At 43.3% G+C, this 17,280-nt stretch overlaps 1 protein-coding gene across 2 annotated transcripts in view; it reads left to right on the forward strand.

The window, feature by feature from the left end:
- Positions 1-14,704: 14,704 nt before the first annotated feature.
- Positions 14,705-17,280, forward strand: part of slc8a4b (solute carrier family 8 member 4b) — a 53,580-nt gene continuing 51,004 nt past the window's right edge. For both annotated transcript variants that reach the window (XM_034106492.2, XM_034106494.2), the window contains exons 1-5: positions 14,705-14,927; positions 15,637-15,776; positions 16,224-16,376; positions 16,470-16,697; positions 16,774-17,175. In XM_034106492.2, the coding sequence (XP_033962383.1) occupies positions 14,771-14,927; positions 15,637-15,776; positions 16,224-16,376; positions 16,470-16,697; positions 16,774-17,175 (1,080 nt within the window). In that variant the 5' untranslated portion in view covers positions 14,705-14,770. The remainder of the gene's footprint in view (positions 14,928-15,636; positions 15,777-16,223; positions 16,377-16,469; positions 16,698-16,773; positions 17,176-17,280) is intronic.

Here is a 17,280-nt window from a genome sequence, read left to right on the forward strand (position 1 = left end):
ATGCTGTTACCATGCTGTTACCATGCTGTTACCATGCTGTTACCATGCTGTTAATATGCTGTTACCATGCTGTTACCATGCTGTTACCATGCTGTTACCATGCTGTTAATATGCTGTTACCATGCTGTTACCATGCTGTTACCATGCTGTTAATATGCTGTTACCATGCTGTTACCATGCTGTTACCATGCTGTTAATATGCTGTTACCATGCTGTTACCATGCTGTTACCATGCTGTTACCATGCTGTTAATATGCTGTTACCATGCTGTTAATATGCTGTTACCATGCTGTTACCATGCCACAGCAACCTCTCATTCCCCTGATTGGTGGAGAGTTGGCCATATAGGCGGAGCTCCTCGTCACTGACGTCAGACTATTTTCAAACCTGGATCAGTCTGTATCAGATCCGTTGAAGATGCTAAGATTTGGGGCATGGAGGAAAAGAGAGAGGGTTGTGTTTTCTGACACTTGGTGAGTTCCCCGACACACCGGGGACACATATTCATGTTTAAAAGACGTACAAAAGTGCATTTTGCATTACAGGTCCCCTTTAATGTTTCTGTTCTGTGAGAAGCAATGTAAATGCCTTTAGGAAAAATGACATCTTGATTTGGTTGCATGCGTGCAAATTGCGCCACACATTTCCCCTGGCAGTGTGTTAGAAGTGGATTGTGTGAGCAGTGTGTTCTCCCACAAACAGCTTTCCAGTCTTTTCAGTGTTCATTGATGACATTTAAATGATATTTTGTGTTTAATACTCTACTTTCCTACAACTTCTTAGAGGTGTATTAAAAGCAAATCACTTTACTCAACTGATCTAAACAATGGTACACAGCATACCATCTAAGCTTTATTTTGTACCTGTGTTTCCAGAGTTCAGACACAATTGATTCTTAAGAGAACATACATTCCAAATGCTATGGCAATCCATCCAATAATTGTTGTAATGTTTTAGTTTTTGACCAATGTTGTTAACTGACCAACCAACTGGCGAAAAATACTAGCTTGGCTAAAAACTATTTTATATTACACATTGTTCCAAACTATTGCAAGGCTCTTTCTTTGCTTGATATGTTAATGTCAAGTATTCCAAAAGTACCTGGAGGTGGTTTAACTTTCTACCTGATTTGCTTTAATACGGTGTGGAAACAGAATCAATTCCGTTCTGTCACAGTGTAATGAGTAAGCTTAGCTGGAGAGCATTTCAAAATTAAACATCCCGAGTGCGGCTGCTATTCAGAGATGAACGCATTAGTCTGCAGACAAATTGGGTGAAATTGTCCCCTCCACTTCTCCTGTGTGGACTAATGGAGACAGAAGGCTGCGGCCACCCGCCCTGCATGGCTGCTGCTCAAATTGATCCCTGTCTGCACACCGGTCCACTTCACAGATTATATTTGCTTCAAAACATATTGACTTTTTCTTCGCCCATGTATTGTTTTCCATCAGACGGTATTAGAGTAAGAACAATTTGCATATAATGTGGTATTGCGTGCTACATTTCTCCCTTTCATACGTGATTGGAGGCTTTTACAGATTTCATGCAGGATTTAACCAGAGGCTTATGAGTCAAGATTGTGTGTGTGTGTGTGTGTGTGGTTGTGTGTGTGTATAGGATTTGTATTCCTCCTCAAGGTTAAAAGGGAAAACCACACCGTCCATATTAGTCAGGCAATATATCTTCTTTAGCTCCTGCTTCTTTCATAGCGGTCCCTCATTTCTCCTGCTCACTGCTTTATTGGATGCTTTCTCCTTCCTTTTGTCGTCAACCACATCGTAAATATAAACTCTCCTCTCCCCTTCTACTCCATCGATTGTGGCTCCCGTTAATTAAGCGAATTTATTTCTAATGAGCCAAACACTGATTAGCTTGTTGCAGTCGTAGAAACAACCTCTTGCGATTCTGCAGACAGACCTTCAAACACCAGGTCAGAATAATCAGACGGCACTCAGACCTCAGTGCGCCGCGGCAGATTTGAGCTAAGTCACAGTTATACCTACAGTCTCAAGAGGTTTTGGACCAAATGCCAGGAGAATAGCCTTTCTGCCGCCAACCTTTACCTCACAGACAAAGAGTATCGAGGAGAGGGTTACGGCAGGTTACTGAGAACATGAGATTTGTTTAGGAAATGTATTTAGAGACAGTTTTAGTAGTCAGTGTCAGAACAGCGAGCTTCATACAGAGAAAGGGCCTCTCTTAAATTACTTTTGCACACCATTTATGTGTCTTGGGATGGTGCTAGAAAAGAAGGTAGAAAGCACATGGATTGCAGTGCAAATACACTTTCTCGCCAGAGGTTGAAATGGTGTAAATACTTCTGTCTCTCCAGTACGCAATACCTCTTAAGTGAAGTGACTGGGAAGTTATATCTCCGCAGCCAAGGGAGACCTGCTCCATGCGCGAGGTAGGAACAGTTTGTCCTGAGCCGCGCTGTGCCTTAGGGTCATTCTGGCAAAGTGGCAATAGTTGGAATTGAGCTGCACTTCCACAAGAACAAAATGATTCCCAGAAGCATCCAAAATGTATTTATTTAGTAATATGAGTACAAGTGAGCAACAAAGTGTGGATTCTGAAGTGGATGAAACCATTTCAGACGCCTAAGCAAGACGATAAGTAAACAAATGGAAGCCCTACTAAACTTCACTGTGCACCCTCTTAAAATATGTCATTTCGTCATTTTAAAACATCCGAAAATGTATATACGGAGAAGTATTTATTATTTTGAGAATCAAGTTAAAATATCTAGAATAAAGTATAATCGCTAACACTATTTGAAAAGTCTATATTCAACATTTGTATTTTTCTTTACTCGTAAAATGGATAGACATACACAATCAGATTTGTAACCAAGCTAACGGCTAAGAGTAAACATAATTGAAAGTGGTTTAGGATCATCTTCAAAGCCCACAGGGGTGTGAAGCAGTATTTGGGTGTAGGAGTCTTATTTAAGTCCTGCACTTCTCTAATCAATGCTCGCACAAGTTGCCGACTAATCCTTCCACACAGCTCTCCAAACAGTCAATAAAGACAGAGTGCAGAGAATACCACATTGGAGGAGGAATCAGGAGAATTCATGTGAAACATCGCCATGTCCTCGGTCTAGTTTCATCTGTGTGTGTGGTAGGTGTGTGTGACCTTGAAGTAACGAGGTCCCTTCAGCTGTTGATTGCCAGGCCTGTCTGGTGTCGCTGCTGGTGATGCTGTGAATTGATTCTGTGCCAGGCCTCGAAAATGTCCCCCCCCCATCCAAATCTAAATCTCTCTCCCTCTGGCTTTTGGTGCCCTCTTTCTTTCGATGCCTCCCTCTCTGTCTTTGTCTCTTTATTCCCGGCCTCGCAGTCTGTCCTCCAACTGGATTTAACTGCCAACCTCGCTTATCTGTGGTTAAGCCTGTGCTACAGCTACAACGTGTGTGTGTGTGTGTGTGTGTGTGTGTGTGTGCTACTGCGGTAATTGTACCTGTTATAAATCTTGCCAGCCTCATTGCTCAGCTGTCCCAGTCATTACTGCAGTGACAGTGAAGGTCTACTCACATTGATTTTCATGTTACAGCCTTTGTGTGTGTGCATGTGAGGAAGATATAAACTGTGCATGTGTGTGTGAGTAGTGTGGGGACATAAATCTGTTTTTATAAAGTCACATTGGGGACTTTCTTTTGTGGACAAATTGCAAGTCCCAATGACGTTATCACAACATTGAAGGGTTACACATGTTAGGTTAAATGAAGGTTATGCACCAGGCAAATAGCCTTTCGGAGAAAAGGCTTTTCCACCTCTTCTTTTTATAATATTTCAAATGTCTATGTTTTATGTCATGAATACTTTCACACAGAACACGAATGTAACACGGCGATGTCAGTTTTTCTGGGAACGAGTAAACGCTTTCGCACCGGAAATAATGGCAACAACCAAGAATGATATATATATTCAATATGTTTACAATATAAATAAAGTAAAGATAGAATAAAAATAAGCTATGACATTTCTAGCATGCCGTGGCTTGCTAGCACGTTAGCCACAAGTTACATTACGCAAGCCCCGAATTTATTTAATTCAAGAGTTACTAGACCTAAACACAGTGGCTTATATACGGCAAACTTTTTCATAATAAAAGCTCTATGTTCACAGTAGAGTATTTAACATTTCCTCTCTTTTCTTTCGGCAAGCCTCAGGTTTGTAATGGCCTTTAATGTTGGGGTAATTCTCCAGGAAAAGTCCATGTTATGTCCTCTAAAGTGATGGAAACATGACAGTGTGTGTGTGTGTGTGTGTGTGTGTCTCTGTGTGTGTGTGTAACAGCCTTAGCCAACTCGCGGTTATTCATCCTGGCAGGAACACAGACTATTCTCTCCCTCATTATGGCAGGAAAGGTGCATTCCAACTTCTTCACACTGTACAACCAGCGTAATTGTCTATGCAACCATACCCAAATGTGAGCCCCCTCTCCTCTGATTGTGATTTCCCACAGTTCATATGCCCTCCCACTCACATACCCACTCACACTCTCACACACAGGAACAGAGCCACCCTCCCACTCACAATTACAGCTTGGACGCATTCGCTGTGTTTATCAGCAGGTCCGGGCAGATTGCGAGCACAGATGCATCTCTTGGATCTTGGTAACTGGGAGATTTTCTATGAAAGATGGTGACAACAAATCATTTGAACAGATTTCCTGATACATGCTTTTTCAGGAACTAGATCTTAACACCACAACTCAAATTTTGAATTGTCAATTTGACCTTTTAATACCAAAAAAGATCCCCACACATGTTTATTTTCTCTATACATCAGGAAATGTTAACATGTGTGCTGCAGCTTGTTATTGTAATCTCCACTTTAATCTGCAGTTTAATTTATGAGGAAAACCCTCTTATCTAATTGATTTAGTTAATGAATAATCCCTGTGAATAAACTGCCACCATTGCTGTGGTTTCTACCATCTGACTGACACACACGCACAGCATCACCCGCTCATTTCATACTCAAAATGATAATACAATTCTCATCACATTAAGGCCTCAGCACAGGGCTTCTTCGCTCTCTGCTCGCCTCTCTCAGTCTGTTCTTCCTTCTGTTCAACCGTATCTTCTTTTATTAACAATAACACTGTGTGACACGGAGTTTTCTCCTTTCACACTCAATATCAGCGCTGTCCGACTGTTTAGCATCAGTGCAAACATATTGTACGTGGTTTCACACTGCAGCTGGAAGTGCACGTGTGTCACAAACCAGAAAAGCTGCTGATTCATTTCCTTTCATTAATTTGAAGTTGTTTTGTCTCTTTTTTATTGATAAAAACTTGTTTGTTTTCAAACATGTGCAAACTCTTCTCGGGTTCTGTGGAACTTCACCGGAAATGATTTTCGGCAAATTTGCATTTTTCTTTTTGCATCATTTTCTGATTCCCATTTGGAATACTTTATTGTCCATTAGATCTGAATGAAATGTAAATGTCCTTGGCTCTGGCATTTTGGTCATTGTGTGTTACTTGAGTCATCATGAGTGTGTCCGTGGCCCTTTGGCATCTCTTTGTGTTGGTTTTGGGTCTTTTTCTGTGACATTGCGTCTGCTGCCTGCTCACAAATCCATCCATGTGTCACAAAGAGTGAAAGAGAAAGAGAAGAAAATAGAAACGGTTCATATATAGAAACTGACAGCATGAGAGTGTGGAAAATGGCTGGCTTAGAGGACATGATTGTTCCTGTGCTGTTACCACGGTGACTAATTGAATACTAAACTTATTACAGTATAGCATGAAGAGTGTGGGCGACTCTAGAAGAGTGTGAAAATGTAAAGACAAGAGTGTGTTCAAAGGACTTGAAGTGACAGGTATACGGTGCGAGTGCTAACTCCACCAGTCAGGGATTCAAGAGAGAGATCAGGAGGGATGAATGCAGCGTCTAATTATAGTGCGTGTGTTTGTATTCTCTCCCTCTTTCCTCTCTTTTTCTCCCTCCATTCTCCCCCTCCCATATAAGAGCAAATGGCCTCTGTCCCTTTCTCTTTCCTCTAAGCTCTCAGTGAGAAGGGGATTTTCTTAACCTCTTTATTAAGATTGCTGTTATTTGTCACTCTAGAGACAGCGCAGGAGAGATGGATGGAGGGAGGGAGGGAGGGAGGGAGGGAGGGAGACAGGATTGGATAAAACAGGCAGAAAAACAAGGGAGCGAGTGAGAACAAAAGAGGTTTGATAGGGCATAATGTGCAGAGATTTGAGTTCGAGGAGAATTTAAAATAAGGGAACATGTGGAAATAGGAGAGAGGAGAGAGGAGAGAGGAGAGAGGAGAGAGGAGAGAGCGAACACAAATGGGGGAGAGATTGTTCAAGGAAGAGAAATTGACATCATCCATCTAAAACACGCACGCACGCACACGCACACACACACTGTATATGCATGCTCATCACTGCAAACAGCTTCTTGCTTGAGTTATTATCGATGCACTCTTTTCCTGAGAAAAGTATTCCAACGAATCAATATCTATCTCCAGAGCTGTTTCCTTTTCACGCCCCTCGCCTCTAAAACACATACCTTTCAAAAAGAACTTTGCAGGCACACACACACACACACACACACACACACACACACACACACACACACACACACACACACACACACACACAGACACACACACACACACAGACAGACAGACAGACAGACAGACAGACAGACAGACAGACAGACAGACAGACAGACAGACAGACAGACAGACAGACAGACAGACAGACAGACAGACAGACAGACAGACAGACAGACAGACAGACAGACAGACAGACAGACAGACAGACAGACAGACAGAACCGAGGGCTAATGTCATTTGATTCATTGCATCTTCATGGTCTCAGCTCGCATTAGGCCCGCCCGCCCCTTCCTCTTCTTCTCACGCTGCGGTTATTGTATTGCCCTTTATATAAGGACATTTCACACTTTGTTCTCTCTGTGGAACACGTATAGTTTCTCATTTCTTTCAAATGATTTGTTTTATAGCATTGTTATGTGCCCTTTATGCTTTTACGGGACCAAGATGCCATTTGGAGGTTTTATTCCCAATGAGCAGCACTGAAAGTGGAGTTCCAGAGCATTTGAATGATCGTGTGTGTGTGTGTGTGTGTGTGTACTGTTCCCTGCAACTTTTGCTGGTGTTGTGCTGTGTGCGACAGTTTGCAGGATGTGCATGGTTGTGTGTGTGTGTGTGTGTGTGTGTGTGGATATGGATGTGCATGCATGACTGATCTTTGGCTGCAGCTGTGGAAGCTCCAGGCTCGAAGGAAGGAGGAAAAGTGGTGAAGGGAGTTGAAGCGGAGGAGGGAGGCAATGAGGCGGCGAGGCAAACACATGAGGGAGCCGTTATAGTGGGAGGGGGGAGCAGTGGTACTGGCTGCCTCTGGTAGCTCAGAGAGCTTGGATACTTGGGTATAGGACCAGATTAAAGGAGGGATGGAGAGAGGAGGAAGGAGGGGGGAGTGGAGGAGAAGAAAGGAAAGGTAGTGAGAAAAAGGATCAAAGTGCAGAGATAAAATCCAAGATGCAAAGAGATAAGATGTGGAGGGAGAGAGGCAGAGCGTGAGTGTTTGCAGCGCGGGGATTACAGCTATGGAGCGGCTGAAGAGCTGATGAGATGCGTAATTAGGCAGATTTAAGGGCCATAGCGAACGCGCCCCACTGGGCCGTGGATGCAGCTGTCCAAGCATGTTAGAGAGTGCTGCAAAGTGCTGCCATACTCCGGAGCTCGCTGCAGGTTTAAGGTGATGGCAAACCCAGTGGAATAAAAAAGAAAGGCATGAGGGATGCAGCCTGGCCGTCCCCTCCACATGTAAACGAGTGCTGCACACGCCTCCAGTTTGTGGAGTGTGCATGTGCAGATCTGAGGAGGACAGTGACTGCAATCTGCAGAGAGACTGACAGCTGTCCACTTCATTCACTGCATCATTCCTGTGAGACATTAACGAAACGCAAATCTGATACCCACCAAGGATTCCGACATTTCTGACAATTAGATATTTATAGGCGCCATTGATTGCACCCGACTGAGTGGCGACATGCCTAAAACGGTGTTGCACAGCACTGATCACTGTCGCGCTGGTGCTCAGAACACCTACTGATGCACCGGCTCCTTACTCTCCATTCTTTCCTTTTCTTCTTTGAGCTGGGTCTCAACAAATATACATTTGATATTCCAAATTCACAGTAAATGCCACTGGAGAAAGAGCCCCGACGTAAACCATACACTGCATTATTGGCTATTTTACTTTAAATGGTACGATCATTTCCAAACTGAACATCGTGCGGTCCTCAACAAGACTTAAAGGGGCCCTGTTATGCTCATGTGCTTTTGTGCTCATACTGTGACCTGTCTCCATACTTTCTGTGCTGCAACACCTCTTTTCACCCTCTGTCTGAAACCAGAGCCCAGTCTGCTCTGATTGGTTAGCTGGCCCCTTAGCCTATCACGTACAATTTGTTGGAGTGCTAGCCAATAGAAGAGTGTTACATTGTGATGTCACTATGTTGTGGAAGTAAACAAAGGAGTCCAATGGAGACATTTCAGGTGTGTGGGAGAGAAACTCTCTCTGGATTGAACTGACCATTTACATGCACCAAAACATATATAACACACGACAGGAAAGAGAAAACCCTCAAAAGTATAGTAGGGCCACTATAAAACTACAGGTGAGGACCATAAACGCATCATGACAATGTTTTTAAAGGGTAATACATCTAGTAGGATCATTTTCTCATAGACTTCTATACAATCAGACTTTGTTTTGCAATGGCAGTTACATGGACTGCAGGTTGAAGGCTTCTATGCATTGGCCTCAGTGACGCTCAGTGGAAACCAACAACAATACTGAGTTCAACATTTGCAGCCTGTCAGCAGTGTGTGTGTGTGTGTGTGTGTGTGTGTGTGTGTGTGTGTGTGTGTGTGTGTGTGTGTGTGTGTGTGTGTGTGTGGTCTATATCCTGGCGGTCACTCCATGTTTCTGCCTACAGGACTGTACTCATCATCGATCTGCTAGCGAGCTCATCCATCACTTTGAAGACAAACACACACTCACACACAGATATACAATCATTCATTTCTGACAAAGCATAACGTGTGCAGAGTAAGTAAGTCAGGTCAAGACTCTCAAGGTCACAAAGGTTAAGACTGACAGCGAGTATAATGTATAATCCCAGAGCTTTAATCAAAATCTTATTCCTTCTCTTTCTTTATCTTCCATCCTCAAACTCCTCCTCTTAATTAGAGAACACTTCCTGTTTCTGTCACGTGGAAGACAATTCATCTGCCTCAGAATCACGTAGGGAACAGAAGGTGAAGTTCAGAGTAAAGTAGTCTTGCTGTTCTCTGGCCCCTGAGGAGTCTGGCTCCTTCAATTGCGTATCCATTTCACCACAGGGTATCGAGTCAATGGAGGTTAATATTATCCTGCCTGAAGCAATAAAACGTTCCCTTAATTGTGTCTGTGTTTTAACGTGTTTTATCTGAGGGAATCTCTCCTTTTAAGTGCTGACATGTGCTCTTTTGTCGAATAAACCCGCAGCCAAACTCCTCACTTTCCCTTCTTTCCCTCCGTCAGCGACGTGCAGCGCGAACACGTGAGAGTGTGTGGGCGAGGACATCAGCCAAACGGGGTTAAAAGGGTTTTAATGGGCTGTGACATTAACACAAGAGAAGATGATGCATGCTATTATGACTGTGTGTGTGTGTGTGTGTGTGTGTGTGTGTGTGTGTGTGTGTGTGTGTGTGGTGTGTGTGTGTGTGTGGTGTGGTGTGTGTGTGTGTGTGGTGTGTGTGTGTGTGTGTGTGTGTGTGTGTGTGTGTGTGTGTGTGTGTGTGTGTGTGTGTGTGTGTGTGTGTGTGTGTGTGTGTGTGTGTGTGTGTGTGTGTGTGCTGAATCATGGCGCCAAACGAGGCAGGAGCGACACTCTGATGATGTAATATGAATCAACGACCATGGTCCAGGCTCCTACTGCTACTAAATAAACGGCTAGGTTTGGCGTGTGTGTGTGTGTGTGTGAGAGAGGTGCTTTACAGTGGGTGTGATTATGTGCATTGTCTGCCTTCATCGCATCCTTCATGCTGGCCCTCTGGCACATGCTGTACTTAACATTTTCCAAATTCAATTGTGACGCAGGCATCGTTGTTCCGGTTTAATCAGCTACCGTTTCCCCGGGCAGAGTATTTCTATTGGGTCATTACTTTTTTATTGTTGTCTTTTCCTCATATTGCATTTAGATAGGAGATTATCTCCATTATTCCCAGGGCTGTAGCGTAATAATCCTCAATACAGTAGATTTCAGTTCTGGGAGATGTGGCCACACCTGTGGTGTTAACGGCATATTTGACTAACCGTGAAACACAAGAGCAACAGGTTACCACTTCTAATGTGAGACAGCAGGTCATATTCTCTTTGCCTTTGCTAAATACTGCAAACAAAGTGACACAGTGAATCTGTACATATGTTCCTGTAAATCCACTCTGCATTTAAACCCATTGAGGCTTTAAGAAAATATCAATATATTTTTATATAGTTATTTGAAGACATGGTGCAGTTTTTTCAAGACAGTAAAAATGAAACTGTTTTTCTCTAGTTTCCTTTCCTTCCTATCCCACCCCTTTCCTTTCCTCCTCTTGCTCATTATCCACTTGTTTTATCAATGTCTTCCAACCTTTCACCTACGAAGTTGCGTAAACATGCATCATCCAATCATCACATTGTCTGCCTCCATTCTCACACATGAACCCACACACAAACACACTGCGAACACCTGTTGGCCTGATTAAAAGCAGGTGTGCATTTTTGTGAGCTTGTCAATGATTAGTACATTACGTGCGTTTGGATGTGCACATGCAACTGAATTTACACAGACATCACCCTCAGTTTGAGAAAAGTTAGGACAGGTCATGGTGTGTGTGAGATCCGTCAGTATGATTCATGTTCTACAAGAAGAAAGCCTTGGGGAAATAAGACACACACACACACACACACACACACACACACACACACACACACACACACACACACACACACACACACACACACACACACACACACACACACACACACACACACACACACACACACACACACACACACACACACACACACACACACACACACACACACACACACACACACACACACACACACACACACCCTCTAATATTTTTGCAGCTTTCACATTTTGTATTGATTTGCTCTTTTTGTCATGCAGCCTTGCACTTTTTTATTGAGTCAGGTCTAAAAATGTAAAGTTGTCTTGACTCAGCTCAAGTAAAGGTTAATAGCTTTTTAAATGCATCAATAGAAAATAAAATACCTTGACACAAAAATGTGCTATTACGCTAAAATTCAGTACCACTGCATATTTAACCAGAGACATTTCATAACTCTATTAACAACCCTGCTTCATTTGTATTATCTTTGCAGGTCTAGACATGTGACAGATGTGGTAAACATTAAGAGCGATGAGTTTGGACGGAGGTGTGAAAGACGGAGCGAGCAGAGGATATGGAGAGGTGCTTAAGACGTGAAGTGTGTGTTGACGAAGAGAGAGACAAGAGACGGCAGGACATTTACTGACTCAGTATCAAATATATAGAGATGGACAACATGGGTGGGATTGAGGGGGAAAGACCAGTCCACACTCTGTATTGGTCCAATCAGGACTTGAACTGGCAACCCTTCGATTCCCAAGCCAAGTCCCAAGATCATTTTAAGCATAATTGTTGTCTCACATATGAGTTTAAGACTGCAATCCTTGACACACTTACATTAATGAATATCTTGCCCATTGATTTTTAGATTAATCGTTTATTTGGTTTATAAAATGTCAGAAAAAGTTTCTGAAAGTCCAAGTATTTCCTTAAATATCTTGCTTTTTCAGTCAGAAACCCATATATTTTCACTTTAACACAATATAATACAGAGAAGAGTAATAATTATTGATATTTGAGAGGCTAAAAACAGCACATTTGGCAGTGAAATGGCTTCAACATTAAGTCGTAATATAGTCAATTCGTCGACTAATAATTGCAGCTCTTGTTGAGTTTGCACAGTTCAGTGATGATTATGTAAATGCAATTGAAAAAACTGTTTTCTTACATTTGAGCTAATTCAAGTTGCATTGTGGGTAATGTAGGCACACAATGAACAAGAAGGCCTGGATTAGGACAGAAGATGTCTGCGTCAATTTTGATTCTTTTTGAACGTTCCAACAAGGAGGCCATCTTATTCATTTAATGTGAAACCTGTTATATTACATAACCTTTAATCAGTATGAGCTGAAATGTTACAGGAGCTTAGTCTAAAAAAGGAAAAAGGAAGGAAAGGTGGAGGTGGTGGAGGGTGTCAGTAGTGGGATGACGGCGGTGGAGAGGAGCGAGTGGAGGATTGAAGTGACAGGTTGTTGTCAGAGTAGCAAGACCCTGGAAGATAGATGAAGACAGGGTCACAGCTCCCCGCTGAAGTCACGACAGATGATTAACTGTGTGCGTTTCTGTGAGGACCGGGTCAGCGCTTTTTTTGCCCAAGGCCGGCTACCCCTGAGTGTGGAGTGTGTGTGTGTGTGTGTGTGTGTGAGAGAGAGTATTCGAGTACAAGGTTCGCAACTTGAGCCCTACAAAGCTGACTCACACTTGTTGTGTATTGGTCATTGTGTTATGTGACATGCGTTTATGTTTCACTATCTCTCTCTTTTCACCGATTTGACCTGCGGGGCCAAACTGTTTCTCATCTGTTTCCACTCTAAATATATTAACTGAAAAGGCACTTAATAATAATAATATATTTTATTTCTATAGCGCTTTTCTTGAACCCAAAGACGCTTTACATTTGGTAGGGAGGGTAGACAAACAAAAACACAGCCAAAAAGAAACAAAACAAAACAGAAAAGCAGTCAGGAGGAAGTTGATTGAGAGGGGGGGGGCTTATGGATACAGAGTTGAAGAGGTGGGTTTTGAGGCGGGACTGGAACAGGGTGAGGGACTCAGACTCACGGAGGTCTTGGGGGAGGGAGTTCCAGAGCTTCAGGGCTGCCACAGAGGAGGCTCTGTCCCCGAAGCTCCGGAGTTTGGCCTTGGGGATGGAAAGCAAACCGGCTGAGGAGGATCTGAGGGACCGGGGTGGTTGGTAGAGGATGAGGAGGTCAGTGAGGTAGGGGGGGGGGGGCAGATGGTGGACTTAGCTTCCCCGTCATGAAAACAAACATCTTTCTGTCGTATATCCCCGATTGCCTGTTCTCAGCTCAGCTAATATTCACTCTCTGCCAAACTCTGTACAGCAGAATGAAAATTGCAGTAAAGAACGTCGTTTACAGCTGGCTGCACACAAATGCACCATACTGTCGTGTGTGTAAGGTTTCACACATGAAAGACTTGACTCGAGGCCACGTTTAACTCAGGAAATTCAGTTTGTCCACCTACATTTAATATCATGTTCATCCTGTCCACATGAGAGACAGGCCCAAGTTAAAGAGTCATTAAACTTTAAACATGTTGGCCTTCACCGTGCGCTCACACCAAAGGATTTATGAGCAGAAGCACAGAGAATGAGAAGGTGTTGCCCTGAGCGCAACCTCACAGGCAGACATTACCTCCAGTTGTCTATTTAGTCATTCATCATACACAAAGCAACATCAGCATTTATCTTAAGTATTGGTCACCTGGGCAATAGCCAAAGTATACTCTCCTGTTAGCTCTGTGTTTGGTATCTATCAACCTTGATAACAAGAAAAGTCCATGTCTCTTTAGCTACTAAATGCTGCGCTATGTTCACAAACTAGCTGCTCCATTTGTCTGTCTGCTGTTTGATGCGAAGCCGGTAGTAACAGCAATTTATTCAAGTTTCATTACACTCAAAACACTAATGAGAGCTGCAGGACTCAATCAAATAAGTTAAACCAACACAATGAGCTAAAAGAAGCTAGCATATTCTGCAGGGTCCAGAGGATACTTTTCCTGTTGTCATGACAGACAACCCTTTTCACAGACGATTATCTTTTCAAACATTGTTGGATACAAATATATAACATACAGTGCAGCTTAGACCAGACAAATAAAGGACCTGACTTGCCACTGTTTCCAATACATGTTTTAAGATGAATAGCAAATATAAAATGTTATAATATATCAATATTGACATTACATGTGTCTGATAAGGCTGTGATTAATGTTAGGTTCAAGTGCACACAAAGCCTTGGTAAGATTGCAGTGTCTTTGCAGGGGGGATTTCTAAAGATTACAAATGGAGAAATGTGTGTACTGTTTGCTCTGTGGTTTTCTATTGACCGTTCCACAGTCCAGATTAAAAACAAGAGGTGATTGATTTTTTTCATCTCCAGAAGAGCCCAGGCTGGCTTCTTCTACTTCAGCTTTATAGACTTTTTATTTAGTTTAAACTTTATTACAGAGGCTGACTACAAGTGTATCATCACGTTTTCAGCCCTGCTCTTATGTAGTGACCATTATTGCTTCTTCATTTTATCTGTTTATAATCCACAATAAACAACCTTCTATTGAGTTCTGGTAAGATAAAGAATGTTGTTGTCTGTGCTTTTAACTTGAAGTCTTACCTCTTTCTGCACGCCTTAAATAGAGGCACTTGATTTGAAGCAGAAGAAGGTGTTTCGAGAGGTAAGTGGTGTATTTAAAAGTGAAATAACGTCTCTCCTTCTGTCTCTTTGTACCTAAAGGATTCACGAATCTCTGCGCCGACCCAGTAGAAGTCAGTAGAGTCCAGTGAAGGACCGACTGCATCGATAGAAATGGCTTCTACAGCCATGTCTCCATCCTCTCTCACCTCCCGCCTCTCCTCACCCCTCCTCCTCTTCTTACTCTCTGCCTTCCTCCTCCTGTCCTGTCCCGGATCAGTGGACGCGGCTGACGCAAACTGCTCAGCTGCTGGAGACCAGTGTCAGGAAGGTGAGGAAACGGCATCGTATCATACAGTCCCTCCACAGCTTAATAGAGTGTATATTTCTCTTGTGGTACCAGTATATTCATCTAATGACTCCTTTATTTCTAAAATAGCCTATAAATACCCTCCTGGCATTAATTGCCGTACATTTTGCCAGCTCATTCCGTGCAAGCTGTCCAGAGGCTGACAGGAAAGAGATTTATTTGAGGGTTGCTAATGCACACTGAAAGGCCAACTACGATCTTTTTCATTCTGGAAAAAACGCTAATTTCTCTGTGAAGTCACTGCTATTGAGCCCTTCTCGTAGCAGCAGTGTTGAATATTGGAGCAGTTAGAAATAAAAACATGGCAAAATAGGGTCCAGGTTAAAAAACAACCATTACAGTTGAAAAGCAGAATATTCAAAGTTCACACAAATCAGCATGCCATACCACACAATGAGTTAAATGTACCACTGGTGACTTATCAGCTGATTGTGCCAGCGTACTGCCTTTAAACTGGAGCACGTTGATCGATTTTAATATGTTTTATCAAGACAAATGATACATCTTCCACTTGTTACATTCCTTAATCAGGTTATACTGCCACTGAGCTTTTTACAAAATGCCCACAGTGGCAGACTGTACAAGATCACAGAGGGAAAGGGATGCAACCTAATATGTGATCCTTTCCTGCATAACCTATTCTGATATCTTCCTTGTTGTGATGTTTCAGGAGTGGTGCTGCCCGTGTGGAACCCTCAGAACCCCTCTGTGGGCGACAAAGTGGCACGGGCCATTGTTTACTTCGTGGCTCTCATCTATATGTTCCTGGGCATGAGCATTATAGCGGACCGGTTCATGTCTTCTATAGAGGTAGGCAAGAGATAAAAGAGCACACATTGGTTTAATTTTTCCCCTGATAGTAATACATCTCTTCATTGCAGTAATTAGTGTGTATGTGAGTTATCAACAGCTATGGGAAATTCAATGGATCTAACTTAGAGCAATACCTCACTCACAAACTGTCCATTGCTATGACAATTTCTCTATCTGTGTGACCTTGACTAGCTTTTAAAAACTGAAACTCAAGCTTTTAGTTTGAGTTATCCTTAATATAATAAGTTTCATGGCTCATTTTTCTCTAAAATATATATTTTCTTTCCCTATTACTTCCTCTTATTTTCATTTGGTGGATCCCTCGCTCTTCTTTCATTTCCTTGATTTGCGTTCCTTTTACTTCATCATTCTCCTGTCCTTTTCATTTGGTGCAACCTCTTCTTTTCTTACCTTCTCACTCCTCTCCTCTCCTCTTCTCCGCAGGTCATAACCTCCCAGGAGAAAGAAATCACTATAAAGAGGTCGAATGGGGAGACCACCACCGCCACGGTCAGGATCTGGAATGAGACCGTTTCTAATCTCACTTTAATGGCCTTGGGTTCCAGCGCCCCCGAGATACTGCTGTCAGTTATTGAGGTGAGCACGTTATGAGCCTGCTGGTTACGCATTAGATTACCTGATGCACGGAGCGTACTGGGAACAGTCATCTGATTTTCACCCCGTCTATAGGTGTGTGGTCACGATTTTGAGGCCGGCTCTCTGGGTCCCAGCACCATCGTGGGCAGCGCTGCCTTCAACATGTTCGTCATCATCGCCCTGTGTGTGTACGTGGTACCCGATGGAGAGACGCGTAAAATCAAACACCTTCGGGTGTTCTTCGTCACGGCAGCCTGGAGTATCTTCGCCTACATATGGCTCTACCTGATTCTGAGTGTCTTTTCCCCGGGAGAGGTGGAGGTGAGAATATACAGAAGGCTACATAAGAGCAACGTTTGGGAAGAAGAAGGTGTTAACTGTGTCTCCTCTCCTCTAGGTTTGGGAGGCAGTGCTCACCTTCCTCTTCTTCCCGCTCTGTGTGGGCCAGGCCTGGGTGGCAGACCGTCGCCTCCTCTTCTACAAGTACGTCCGCAAGCGTTACCGCGCCGACAAGCGCCACGGCATCATCATCGAGACCGAGGGAGGGCCGGATGGAGCCATGGGTATGTCCGGAGTAGGTTCCCTGGGGCCGGGGGGTTTCACCAAGATGGACATGCTGGAGCTAGACGGACAGATGGCACTGAATTCTCACAGTGGGATGGACGGAGGGATGATGGAAGACGGAGCGAAGGACGGACAAGACGAGGCCAGGAGGGACATGGCGAAGACACTGAAGGATCTGAAGCAGAGGCACCCGGATAAAGACATGGAGCAGCTGATCGAGATGGCTAATTATCAGGTTGGAGGAGTGTGCTAATATTATAATTTATTCATATTCAATATATTTAAGAAAAAGTTTGTGGAATATAACACTGGGAGGCCATTAGCTTAGCTTAGCATAACG

This window comes from Pseudochaenichthys georgianus, chromosome 18 (assembly GCF_902827115.2).
Source record: "Pseudochaenichthys georgianus chromosome 18, fPseGeo1.2, whole genome shotgun sequence".
NCBI classification, from domain to species: Eukaryota; Metazoa; Chordata; class Actinopteri; order Perciformes; family Channichthyidae; genus Pseudochaenichthys; species Pseudochaenichthys georgianus.